This window comes from Xiphophorus couchianus, chromosome 12, assembly GCF_001444195.1.
Source record: "Xiphophorus couchianus chromosome 12, X_couchianus-1.0, whole genome shotgun sequence".
NCBI classification, from domain to species: domain Eukaryota; kingdom Metazoa; phylum Chordata; class Actinopteri; order Cyprinodontiformes; family Poeciliidae; genus Xiphophorus; species Xiphophorus couchianus.
Genome location: NC_040239.1, coordinates 12,288,338 through 12,302,026, shown reverse-complemented (window position 1 = coordinate 12,302,026; position 13,689 = coordinate 12,288,338). Strand labels below are relative to the sequence as shown.

The 13,689-nt window shown below is 37.2% G+C and overlaps 1 protein-coding gene across 2 annotated transcripts; it reads left to right on the top strand.

The window, feature by feature from the left end:
• Nucleotides 1–3,935: 3,935 nt before the first annotated feature.
• hsd17b3 (hydroxysteroid (17-beta) dehydrogenase 3) lies at nucleotides 3,936–12,993 on the top strand. 2 transcript variants are annotated; one of them, XM_028034480.1, is made up of 11 exons: nucleotides 3,937–4,172; nucleotides 9,889–9,935; nucleotides 10,083–10,158; nucleotides 10,262–10,369; nucleotides 10,469–10,536; nucleotides 11,048–11,092; nucleotides 11,264–11,298; nucleotides 11,432–11,513; nucleotides 11,595–11,660; nucleotides 11,763–11,912; nucleotides 12,480–12,993. In XM_028034480.1, the coding sequence occupies exons 1-11, from the start codon at nucleotides 4,022–4,024 to the stop codon at nucleotides 12,579–12,581; spliced, it is 930 nt and encodes a 309-aa protein (XP_027890281.1). In that variant the 5' UTR covers nucleotides 3,937–4,021; the 3' UTR covers nucleotides 12,582–12,993. The 2 variants fall into 2 exon arrangements, with proteins under 2 accessions (XP_027890280.1, XP_027890281.1); XM_028034479.1 differs by having other exon boundaries at nucleotides 3,936–4,172; nucleotides 10,262–10,536.
• Nucleotides 12,994–13,689: the final 696 nt, after the last annotated feature.

Sequence of the window (13,689 nt, the reverse complement as noted above, 5' to 3'; positions counted from 1 at the left end):
CTGTCAGAAAATTAGTCACTGTCCCAATTTTAAGTAATGTGGGACCTTTTCATCCAGTATTTTTCTGTAATACCTTCTCATCAGTTATGACCAACTTTCTTGTCTCTGCTTAATATCACAAAACCGCAATGTCAGTCACATGGAGAAGTTGTGGGAAGATTTGAAAAGGCATGCATGAGTGAGGTGCCCAACAAACTGGACTCATTTACTGTACACCAGCTCTGTAAGGAGGAATGAGCCAGAACTCCAGTAGTGTACTGTGAGAAGCTTGTGGAAGGAAACCCAAAAGGTTTGATCCAGGTCATACAGTTCAGAAGATACTTATCCTGGATAGTGACCAAATAGACATAAACGTTTGAATTTGAGGAATGTAAAAAAAAAGCAACATTTCTAAAAAATGTTCTTGTCAAGTTTTCTGGCATTTAGCAAATTTAAATGATTTTGCTAATTCTAACTAACCTTAGTCTGATTTAACTTCAGACAATGAGGAAATTATGTGTTTGTGTCTTTTTATTCAGTGTATCTATATATCTGGTTTCAACTGTGCATCTATAACCTGACAGGTGTGTTTGTCTGACTCCTTCATTAAAATATAAATACATATTTTAATTACTTACTTACATGTTTAGAACAATTGTATTTATTGATGAGCTATGCCTTTCAGATTTTTATTTTTCAAACAAATGTAGAAATTCTGCATTACTTATTAGTTTATCCTATTAAATCACACTTTGAAGTTTGTGCACAACCTGAGTGAAGTTGGCCCCCCCACCTTCTTCAAATTAGACAAAATTGGTGTCAATCAACTCGGCTACGTTTGTGCTGGATTGTGCAGCAAAGATTTTCATTTGTGCAGCTATCATTTTAAAGATATTAAGAGGGCTGGTTGACCTTTGATGGCCTCTAAAACATTTCTTAATATCTTTAAAATGATAGCAGCACAAACAAAAAATTTTGCTTCACAAACTAGCACAAACGTAGCCGAGTTGATTGACACCAATTTTGTCTAATTTGAAGAAGGTGGGGGGGCCAACTTCACTCAGGTTTGTACACATAATATGACAAAAATGTTCTTTTGGAAGATGCTGTAGGTTCAAAAGCTAAAATAAAGAAGATTTGTATGCACTGGACTTACAATTCACACTACATGTTAAGGAATTGTTTGTAGACCTTAATAAAAAATGCAGGGAGGTGCATTGTGGTATATAATTTCCCCACAAGCTCTAAGCAGACACTGAGGTATAGTTTTTTTCTAAATGTAATTAATACATTCTTTTGTTTAATCATGCTTGTGGGGGAATGGCGATAGCATAGGAGTAAAGTGTGCTACCCATGTAGGCCTCAGTCCTACACTCACCCATCACAGCCTCACATCCTGACCTGTTGACCTGTTTCATGTTGTTGCATGTTTTCCCCTTTCTCACAGCCCGATTTCCTGTCAGATAACTTTCAATAAAGGCCACTATGACTTCCTTGAGTGTTTTGAGAACCCCTTCATTATGTATGTTAAAAATGTAAACATGCCTGACGACAGTATATGTCATTTAAAGAGGCGGACACTGCAGTTTCTAAATATAAGTAATTCTCTTAAGTTACATACACACTGAAAAAAATGAACTTAGGGGTTATTACATTAACAAAAGAATATCATGTACTTTTAACTAAATAATTTCATGTTTGAAAGGAAAACGTGATAAAATCATGTTGGATAAACAAGAAATTCAACAACTTAACATTTATGAATTTTAATCATGTTGAGATAACATGATTCATTATAGTCAGATTGATCTCCCTCCGAAGAGGGTCTCGCGAGACCAGGGGATCACGCGAGATTATGGAAGATCACGCGACATAACTGTTTTGCGGCTGGGAAAACTTCAAAGCGGTGTTGTGTTCTGTGTTTTCTGTGTGTTAATTTCGAGTTTTCAGTGTCTTTGTGTTGTCCTGTTCTCCCCTTGATTAGTTCCCAGGTGTTTCTTGTTCCCTGATTACCCCCAGTGTATTTAGTGTCACCTGTGTGTCGGGTCCTCGTCTAACGTGCGTGCTGTCATTCGTGTTGTCCATTCGTGTTAACGGTTGCTACCGGCGTCGAGCCCTGGCTTCTGCTCGGCCGTGCTGCCCGTTGATTGGACTGTGTTGTCTTTATTAAAATCAATCATTCATCTTACCTGGGTCTGCTGCGTCTGCCTCACCACCTCAACACCACCAACTCATGACAAGCGGTTTTAGTTACACATTAAACTATGGATATTTGTTTTTTTCCTGCATGGCACTATTGGCATTTAAGAACTGCACTGTAACAAATGGCTGTAAAAACTACAGCATGGAAATACAATAACCCCTAATTATCTATTTTGAAAATACAGTTCTGTTGTACGTTTTCTAATTGTTGAATGTTCTTTCTACCCTTTCACCCAGTCCTGTCTTAAAACACTTAACGTAATTTAACTTAAAAAATTGTCTTTGAATTAACGTAATTAAATCATGGAAAGAATTTCCACACGATTAAATAGCTTTCTTTCAGCATGGAGCATGTTGAGCTAACTTAATTTACATGAGTTGGATCAACTTAATTGAGTAGTGTGAAGGTACCACTGTAACATAAGTTGGTTTCTCAGGCGTGCTGTGGCGGCGCAGGGGGTTAGCACGCCCCACATTTGGAGGCTTTTGTCCTCAACGCGGATGTTGCTGGTTTGACTCCCGGTGACCTTTGCCGCATGTCCTCCCCTCTTTCCTGTCTGCCTACTGTCGCAAACAAATACGAGCCACTAGCGCTGCAAAAACTCTTCGGAGAAAAAGAAAGTTGGTTTCAACTAATGCAATTTTCTAAATTTGCTTTAATCTTAATCAAGTTTATTTTGTCCAAAACATTGCAAATTAGTTGGGCTGGCTTTTTTAAATTACATTGGGCCAATATATAGTAAATGAGTTGAATCAACCTTAATAAATTAAATTGAGTCAACACATTTGCTTTAAATTGGAATAACCATTATAAATTAAGTTGAGCCAACTCCTTTTATTTAAATTAGAATAACCACAATATATTAAGTTGAGCCAACACGTTTGATTTAGAATCACCCTTAGAATAACCATAATAACATAAGTTGAGCCAACACAATTGCTTTACATTGGAATAATCTTAATAAATTAAGTTGACCTAACATGTTTGCTTTAAATAGGAGTAACAGAATCACATGGTGCTGAAATAAAGCAAAGTAATCAGGTGAAAATCCTTTCCATCATTTTTTTATGTTCATCCAAAGAGTTATTTTTTTCAGTGCACTGTTGTATTTGATGCCTTGATATGGAGATGATGTGTGAAGTTTGTGGTGGCTTACATTATGATCAGGACTCTGTAAGGGGCACTTTGTTGATTTGTTTGTATTTGGTTTGAACATAGTGCTATTACTGTTTAGCTACATCTTACTGATAGTTTGAGCTGTGTTTTTTTAAACTGCTAAAAATGTTCAATAAAGATATTTTGGCAAAAATAAGAACAAAGAAATAAACTAAAGGCCACAAGAGACAAAAAAAAAAATTCTTGCACTTCATAACATGGAAAATTTCTTAGGAGCAGAGAAAATGAGTCCTGTCACATTTCAATGGAAAACAAGAGAAATGTTTTGACATATACAAGTCCTCAAGAAAAAACGGCTGTGAAGCAAACAGGGGTGACAGATGGCTATTAAACAAAATAGCATACCAAAGAAAACAATTATGAACCAGCTGGACTGACTTTGAGAAAAGCGTCTACGTCTCTGAGCTACCTAGCAAACAAACCTCTTATCAGATAAATGTGTCGATATTTAGATTGATTGATAGATAAATAGACAGATAGGCAAACAGATGGACTGTGCCACAACGTGTTTTTGTGCGTGTGTGTGAACAGTTTGTCAAAGGGGGAGTGTCTTCTGGCAGAGTTTTCCCTTCTTTCAGTCTTTATTACCAGACTGAACAAATCCACTGACGCAAGACGGAGACGCTGGAAGGCTTAAATCCTGATTCCCTGCACTAGAAAAACATGGATTTCCTGGAGCTGATATTCACTTTGCTGGGTGCAGCAGTTGTCGTCTACTATGGAGGGAAGCTGGTGCTCTTCAGTAGGATGCTTTTTCCTAAATGGTGTTTTCCTCTGTCAAAGACCTTCTTCACTTCTATGGGCGAATGGGCAGGTGAGAGAGTTTTCACCGCATTTGGACAAAAATAATTCAAAATTTTGTATTCATGAATGCAGCCACATAGTGAAAATGAGCACCGTAGCATTTGCGAGTAAATGATGCCCAACAAACAGAGCATTGTGCTGGAGGTCACCTGAAGCTGGAATACTCGGGTGCAGAAATGTTGCAGAAAGAGGCTCATCCAGCTCAGGCTTGTTTAGACCTCTTGCTGTTCCACAGGATCACACTTGTGCAATGCCGATCATTGAAATGCATGTCCTGACTTTGCTTCAGAAGAGTTTATGCATGCTTAGACGACTGTTCACATTTGCATTTAAAGCAATGAGTGCTAATAAGTAAAATCAAGCTTAGCTTTTCTAACAGATGATTTGTCTTGAGTTCTGATTTATTCTTGAGCCAAAAAAACCACAGGAAAAGTAAAACTTACTGGAATAAGAAGACGATTCTGAACCCAAATTATAAAGCACCTCCAGGGTTTGTTGATAGGGGATTTAGCGAATATAGGACACACTCTGTTGCATTCCCTAGCTGATCCAATAACAATAACCTGAAAAGTTGGTAATAATGTCAATTTTACTTGAACACAACGACAAGCAGTAAAAGCTCTGTTTCAGGCCTCAGACCTCAGTTGCCATTGAAATCCCCCTGCTGATCCCAGAGCAGCTAAACAAAATTGAGTGATTTACTTTGGCAGCTTCTGAAGAGTTTATACAGCTTCCCACAGAGCAGGAGGAGGTCTTGTGAAAGACACAGAATGCTGGACTGATTTTTCTTTCTAAAGAACAATCTCATTCCATTCCAGCACAGAAAAAAACTTCCAGGACAGTATGTTCTAGGCTTCACATACCTCCGCATTCAGTCCTATTTTGACAACTTAAAGCCTCATTTGCATATGTTTGCATTTCTGTCAGAATATGCCCATCCCGAAAATACATTTCTTGCATTTAATCTGAATTTTTTAGTTAATTTAAGAACATATCTTGCAAACTCATGTTGACATTTGCAATTTATTTTCTACGATGGAGAAAATGATGCGTGTAGCAGTAGGATCTCACTGGCACAAGCTAAATGTACAAAAAAAGTAGTGCCAGCTCTCCAGAAACTTGTAGAACGAGTGAAACTTGTTATGTTTTCCCTCCTTTCTTTTTGTCGCAGAACAGCAGAACATTACAGCTCTTTTGTTGTGTACAAAGAATAAGAGAGTAGATGTAATGTACACTGTTTGTTGCTAAATGTTCTACATGTTTCATCTTGTCGCATGACTTGACGCTGGCTAATGTATTTGGAGGATTTTCAGTGGTTTGTCTTACAATAAAATAGTCAGAACTGGTCATATGCAAGTGATCATATGCATATGATCTGCTTCTTGTATTCAGGGGTCTGAATACTTTTGCTTTACATATGTATTTACCTTGCAAATCTATTCAGATCCCTTAAATTCTCAATTGCATTTAGGCTTAATGGGACAATTCTAAAACATGGACATGCTTTGATATAAAACCTTTCCTTTGCTTGTTACTCTGCCCCTTCTTTGGGGTTGTTGGTAAACCTTCATCCCAGTCTCAAGTCTCAGATTAACCCCAGAATTTTACAATGTTTAACTCCTGCAATACTCTCATCAGTCCTGATCCTACTGAATAATGTCACGAAACAGTGTGTTGAGGGGTGGTGAGGCAGACGCTGTAGACCCAGGTAAGATGAATAGTGATTTTAATAGTGCAACACACAGTGCAAGCAACGGGCAGCACGGCCGAGCGGAAGCCAGGGCTCAACGCCGGTAGCAACCGTTAATAAGACTGGAACACGAAAGACTGAGTGCACATTAGACAAGGACCCGACAGAGACGCAGACACACAGGTGGCATTAAATACACGGGAGGGTAATCACAGAAACGAGACACACCTGGGAACAATCAAGGGGAGGACAGGACAACGAAGAGACTCAAGGACACAGAAAACTCGAAATTAACACACAGAAAATACAGAACACGACAAATAAAGGTGTTGACACAACAAGATACTGAACCCACCAGGTTTTACCATAGGAATAAAGAAAAAAATCAGCTCTGACCAGATTCCCTGTACAGGTTCTAGATACATATGTACACAATGCTGTAATTTGTAAAAATAAATAAATAAATAAAACTATCTTATTCATTTAACTTCACAGTTATACACTACTTTGTGTTGTTCTATCATAAAAATATCAGCAAAATACAATGATGTTTGTTGTGATAAAACAAAATGAAAAGTTTCAACGGAGGTTCAATATTTTTTCAAGACATTGTATGCTTAAATACTAAAATAAACTGCTTTGCTGTACACAAATTGGAAGCAATTTTGTATTTGCGGGTCTTAAATCACATTGCATGTTTAGGAATTGTTTTTAGACCTTCATAATAGTTGTGATAAAATGTGGGAAAAACTCAAAAGAAGTATGGATACTTTTGTAATGCGCTGCAAATTGGGGCGAGTTCTCCTGCTGTGAATCTGTTGAGATCATTTTTCATCCATTATGAATCATCAAGTGAGAAATGTGGGAAAATTCCTCTTGGCGACAGCATTCTGAGATAATTACTGCAGAGTAGACAATGAAAAACATTGACCTCAGGCCAAATATTTTTTTATTGTTTTTAGCTCCATGCACTTTAATCATGTCTTGTCAAATGTAGAAAGCTGTAGTGGCATTTACCATTTACAGTTTAAAAAGACATTTTAATGTGGTTGTTTAATTGTGAGTAACAATCAGGAATATAAACTATAGAATTTTTCTCTGTTTGCTGTCTTTCTTATTATTTTTATTTTGAAAATATAACCTTTGTAGCCCATTTTGTTGAGAAAGAAGCTGTTTTGCAACTAAAGTTCAAACCCCTGAAACTGATTACCCTGATTTTCCATTAAACAGTCCCAGTAATAAAGTGTAATTAAGGAGTCACTAAGCTTTTTGCAACTGAGTGTTACTTCATGGGTACTAAGTGATATGAAGGGCTACTAAATTGATACAAACAGTTGATGTTGAATTATATCATTGAATGTTTAATGATTTATCTAATTTCTTAGCTGTTTTTGCAGTTAAAGGGGCCTTCTTCCTTCCTGTCTTTGTATTTTCTCAGCATCTGTTTGTTGTCATGTTCCAGCAATTGTTTTGTTTTTCTGCAGCATGTTGTACACGTCAGCTCCCCCGGTTAAACCATCTAACATCTGGATGTTCAGTGCAACTAGAAAGTGTTTAATTGGGATTTAGTCATGCATAAAGTGATTCTACTGGCATGTGTTTACTCCGTATTGGACTGTTCATCTGCAATTGTTGGAAAAACAGGCTTTCATTGAATGCAACATCTCACTTTAAGGCTCAAAATCTGATAGTAACATACTTTAGAGAAAATAATCGGGGAAGAAAAACTTAACCTTTGCTCTCTGTCAAAGAGCATTTCAATCATGTTCAGAGAAAAGTAGGCGATGCAAGATTGCAAAGGGAGACAGTTGTATCAAGCCCAAAACAGTCTCTTTTTTCATGTTGGCGGTTTCAGAAAGCAATTACAAAGATTTCAAAGCAAAGTCAAAATAAAAAGCGAGGCTTCCCCAGATATTTTAATATAAAAAATAAAACCTTCAAGCCCAGATCTTTACCGGAAGACAAGACAGCTTTTGCTTTTCTTTCCAATGGTCCATTGCTGCCAACCCATGATCAAAGCAGAACAATTAAACAGCAATAATTGACTCTCGTGTCTTTCCACTACACTGAACAACAACACACTCATTTGATTCATGAAGAACAAAATGGACTTTCATTATCTTTTCATTATCTGTAAAACTGCCCAAAGTAATCTGCCAGCGCGTAACAGAGCCAGGAAAAAGTAAATAAATAAAGACAATACAATGACTCAGTTAAAGTCCAGTTCCCCACCAGATTAAAATGCCATTGCAGAAATGAATGACTGCACACCTCAAGGAACTGATTTGAAATTCATTCATTTGCATTGAAAACCTATCATGAAAAAGCGAGTAACCTAACTATATACAGTTATATAGTTATAGTTATATATATATACAATTTTATTCATTTGTTAGAACCAAAAGGGGAGTGTTGTGATGTTGTGAGCCTTGGAAACAAACAGTTTCTGTTTGTTCTCAGCAAACATTTTATCAGCTGAGGAACATGATGTTTTAGCACAGTGAGTAAGAACAAAATGGACTGAAGTGTAAACAAACATTAACACAGGCAGTCCTGGGCCCTGTTTCAGAAAGGAGGGTTAACAAGCTCTGAGAAGGCAGTTACTCTGAATAAACCTACCCAGCTCTCTGATACTCTGGGTTTTCAAAAGAGGAGAATCTCACTTTAAGAACCTTAAAATGAGCATTGTTGCTTACCACTGGAATTATACATTTCAATGATGGCAAAAGGATAATATCAAAACATAGTTAAGAAAAATCAAATCAAATCAAATTTTATTTGTATAGCACATTTCAGCAGCAAGGCATTTCAAAGTGCTTTACATCATTACAAACACAGACACACAATGCAAGATAGAATCAACAATCAAAACACAGCATTAAGTCAAGTTCCATCAATAAATTTGTAATTGATTACATTTCAAATACAATTCTAAACAGGTGGGTTTTTAGTCGAGATTTAAAAGAAGTCAGTGTTTCAGCTGTTTTACAGTTTTCTGGAAGTTTGTTCCAAATTTGCGGTGAATAGATGCTGAAAGCTGCTTCTCCTAGTTTGGTTCTGGTTCTGGGGATGCAGAGCAGACCAGAACCGGAAGACCTGAGAGGTCTGGAAGGTTGATACGACAACAGCAGATCTTTAATGTATTGTGGTTCTAAGCCGTTCAGTGATTTGTAAACTGACAACAGTTTAACCCTAACAACAAAAAAGGCATTACTGTTGATGCTGCAATACCAACAGTGTTTGTAGTTTCAATTCACAATTATCTACAGTCCGATGGTGGGAGGGCTCTTGTTTAAAAGCCTACATTATTCAATAAAATTCACTTAAAACTGAACAACTTGTGCTTGATACCAATAACATAAAACAGGAAAAAGCTCTTTAATGGAAAGCACATGCCCAAGATAGAACCCCATGTGTCCATGTCAGGTGGAGACACACACTCTTCATAGACGCGAGTAGCCTAATTGATCCACATCCACCTCTGCTGTTGATCAGCTTAGGTGGCACAGTAACATTCTCGACAGCATCCAGCTGGTATAAAAAACGAAGCAACACAAAGAATGGCCTCTTTGTTTCAATTTTTGTTTCAGGCGGAAATTTCATTGCGATAAATTGAAAACGGTAACGCCTTAAATAACCCGGAAATGAAAAACACCTACTCAAGGTGTGATCACCCTCTTCCGATGGAGAATACATCTTGACCAACATTTACAAGCTCCCACAGGGAAGGAAACACCATTTCTGACACTTTCCTTGTGGCAGCAAAACGACAGGATAAACTCAGGATTTCCTCAAACAATCCTGCTGCCGAGCAGAGATGGTTCACGAAGTAAGTTGCGGTAAAAAGCTGACTCAGGATTTTCAGCAATCCTGCTTTCTGAAACGGGGACCCAACGTCCTTCTGACAGTGCTGGCAGTACCGTCAGAAGGAGCTCTGTGGGGAGTGGCAGCGCCCCTAGTGTTGATTTGTAAACAGCTGCAGATACAAGCAGGTGATTGAACTTGATTATCTTAATCTTTGCTTCCTCTCTTTTAGTGGTGACTGGTGCGTCAGAAGGCATAGGAAGAGCGTATGCATTTGCAGTAAGTAACTGTTTAAACAATGTGATAAACTTTTTTTGCATTTAAATTTGCAACCTAAATATACTTACCTTTTATTTGAACTCTGTTCACTAATATTTGCATGTGAACATTTTTGTTCCTGATTAACCGTCACACACTGTTTCTCAGCTTGCTGACCGAGGAATGAATGTTGTCATCATGAGTCGAACTAAAGCAATGCTGGAAAAGGTGGCAGAGGAAATAGGTATAACACTTGCTTGTTTGTAGTTGCAAAACATCTACAAATGTATGAATAATCATTTTTATAGATAGCTATTGTTCAGAGTAATGTCAGTGTTTGGTCTCAGGTGAAACCACAGGACAGAGGGTGAAGGTGATTGTGGCAGACTTCAGTGAGGAGAATGTCTTCAGAAAAATAGAGGAAGAGTTAAAAGACCTTAACATTGGTGTTTTAGGTCAGACATTCCTATTTTTTTCTCTATTTCATATTCAAAGCATAATTATGAAGGATAATTCTTTCTCCAAAACAACATCTTTTGTCTCCCCGTACATAGTTAACAACGTCGGGGTGCTCCCCACCTTTATCCCCTGTAAGTTTCTCGAATCTGAGGATCTGGACAAGGTCAGTGATACTTCAAAAGCTCGTACATGAGAACCCAAGTGAATTTTGAGGAACTAACTTGATATCCTCCTGACATTAATATGCACATGTACAGATACAAACACATTATTTTTGAAAGATGTTTGTTTTGAGTAAATCCACTTGTCCCAAGAGAAAATTGAAACATCTAAAACTGAACAGGTGAGCTGTGATATTTCTATTTAAATGCATAGCAGGTCCATCTCAGGAAACCAGAATATAATTTAAAAGTTTTTGTCTCCACTAATTCAATTCAAAAAGTGAAACTCCCAATAATTTAAATGATTAATCCTCTAGTTTTATACACAAGACAAACAACATGGTGATTGATTCAACACTTTCAAAGTGGTTTCATCTCTGGGGTCTTTCTAAAAATAAACAAAATTTCCTTTAAAATAAAATGTAAAACAACTTGTTTCAGTATTAAATGTTCTGAAGTTGATCTTAAAGTCCGGAACCATTTACTGAGACAGGTGTTAATGTGTATTTTCAGACGATAACAAAGGTGATAAACTGCAATGTGAAAACATTGTGCAAGGTAAGAGAGTTTCAGTTATATCATGATTTGAACAGACATTCAAACAGTTCTTTAAAATACAAAAGAGAAATATATTTAACTTTTATTTGACTGACAGTTTCCTCAGTCTATAGACACTTGCTGTACACTCTCATCTCTCTCGAATCTGATCTTGTTTTCATTTGTCTTCAGATGTGCAAAATAATCCTCCCAGGCATGGAGAACAGGTCTCCTACCCATGTTTTCTTCATTAGATGTAATGTTTAACAGAGTTTATTATAATATGCTGTTCAACGCAGTTCAATTTTCCACAAATATGTTTCCAGTTGTTGATTTTTGAATCTTTCTTTGGCTCTGTAGGAATAAAGGGGTGATCATCAATGTCGCTTCAGGAATTGCTTCTTTTCCCTTTCCACTCTATTCCCTTTATGCTGCATCGAAGGTAAAATGATCCATCTAAGATATTTTGCAGGTCATCTGATTGGATCATTTATAATCTTTGCGTGAATGTCGGGTTGTCCAGGTCTTTGTGGAACGATTTTCTCAATGTCTCCAAGCAGAGTACAAAGATAGAGGGATCATCATACAGGTATCATAATATTCTTTCAGACTTTCTCCGAAAAACTTTGGACCACAAATAGGCTGAAACTGTTTGCTGTGAACCTGAAGCACATTCTGAATATTTTCTCAGGCTGTGGCTCCTTTCGGGGTCTCCACTCGGATGGCGGGTTTCCAAAAAACGAACATTGTGACGCTGCTGCCAGAATACTTTGTACAAACATCCCTGCAGTACCTCAGAGCTGGAGACAAAATCAACGGCACTATCTGCCACACACTCCTGGTAAAACAATTTACAAAAGTATCTCATGATACCAAGTAATAGTGCCTTGCAGAAGCATTCAAACATCTTGAACTTTCCACATTTTCTCATGTTTATTTATTAGGCAAAAAATGTATATTTGCAAAGTGGAAAAACAATGATATTAGTTTGTTTTTTTTTAAATGCTTTTCATGTAAACATCTCAAAGTGTCATGAAGTTATTATCAACCCCCTTCACATTGACACTTCCAAAACAAGATTTGGTGCAACTACTTGCCTTGGGTCCCTGGTAAGACTTGAAGATTCACAAACTTTCTCCATGCATTCTGACTCGGCTATTGCTATTTTGCAAAGAAGAATGGACTAAAATTTCAGTCTATTTATGTGCAAAGCTCGCTGGCAGAAAAATGTCCTCTTCACTGTTGCATATTAATTTGTATATTTCTTTCAGATGAAATCACAAGAAAATGGACTGAATTTTGTGGCTGAAACATGAGAAATTGCTGAAAAGGTTGAAGAGTTTGGACAAGGCACTATATGCTAACAGACTGAATTATCCTTATGGATGTCTTTGTGTTGTTCATTTAGGCCTGGTTGCTGCAGTCTATTCCCCTTAAGCTTTTCTATGCTGAGATTGTGCTGCAAGGCTTACAGGACTACGTTAAAAAGAAAACAGGTCAGAGAGAATAGTTTCTGAGTCAAAAATGGAATCTAAGAATGGTATGAAAAAATAGGAACACGTGAAATTGTTGAATCCACTTTTAGTAATGGAACTGATGGATGCTGTGAACAACAGAAGGAGTCGATTATTATGATTTTTGTGTTTTTATATGTACATATTTATGGCTAAAATTATAAAGACCTATGATTTCCTGTTATTTCCTGTTATGTGAAAAAACAAACCCTCAATAAATGAAGCTTAACACACTAATGCGCAGCTTTAAAGTTTTATTGTATAAACTGTTTAAAACTAGTCTTTGTCATAGTTTCTTATGTCCGGATTTATCAATCTATATTGTATCTGCTATAGTGTTATTCAAACAGATGTCAGGTAAATGTATCACAAACTATTAAAAATAAAATGCAACTCTGTATAACTCACCATCACTCTCCACTGGTTCATTTTGAGGGAACAGGATAGCAGTGCATTGTGACAGTAGCCTATTGACAATATTTCTTTCAAGTCAACCTGCAGCATCTCAATCAGATTAAGATTAAGCTCTAACTCGGTCCAGTGTCTTAACACTCAGCCAGCACTTGGCGGATTTACTTAATTTGCTTAACACCTTAAGTGTCATAAGGAGGCCAGTGTCCTTATGTACCTAAGAGGACACTGTAAGCAGTTTGAGGGTGGCAGTTAAGAACCGTGGTCTCATAAACAAGAGCCTGCTGTATGTCCAGTGAACATGTATGAAGTGAACGTTTTTATGAGACTGACTTCTTTAAGCATCTGGTTTGATTTTAGGGTGAATTTTCTTGTACTGCCAGACCTGAGAATGTATGCAGTTGTTCTGAATGTCTCACTAATACACTGTTTTCTGTAAAGCGGAACTCACTGATTTTAGTTCTTGTGAGATATCTTTAGATACTGAGCAAGACTCAGAAGCTGCCATTGTGTTCTTTCTCAGGACCTCAGACAGCTCTTTGGCTCTCACCATGGTGTTCACGCTCACAGTTTAAACATGGAAATCAAAATGCAAAGCAACAATGTTCTAATCATGTGCAATCATGTGATATATTTGGGTGTAATTTTAGCCATTATAAATAGGAATAAATGTGTGGGTGTCCTAATTTCTTC

Excerpts from the sequence above, each read along its gene's own strand:
- hsd17b3 (XM_028034479.1), top strand. The coding sequence starts at position 4,022 with ATGGATTTCCTGGAGCTGATATTCACTTTGCTGGGTGCAGCAGTTGTC. Across the intron at positions 4,173-9,888 it reads TTCTATGGGCGAATGGGCAG|TGGTGACTGGTGCGTCAGAA; the intron begins GTGAGAGAGTTT and ends CCTCTCTTTTAG. Across the intron at positions 11,661-11,762 it reads ATAGAGGGATCATCATACAG|GCTGTGGCTCCTTTCGGGGT; the intron begins GTATCATAATAT and ends ATATTTTCTCAG.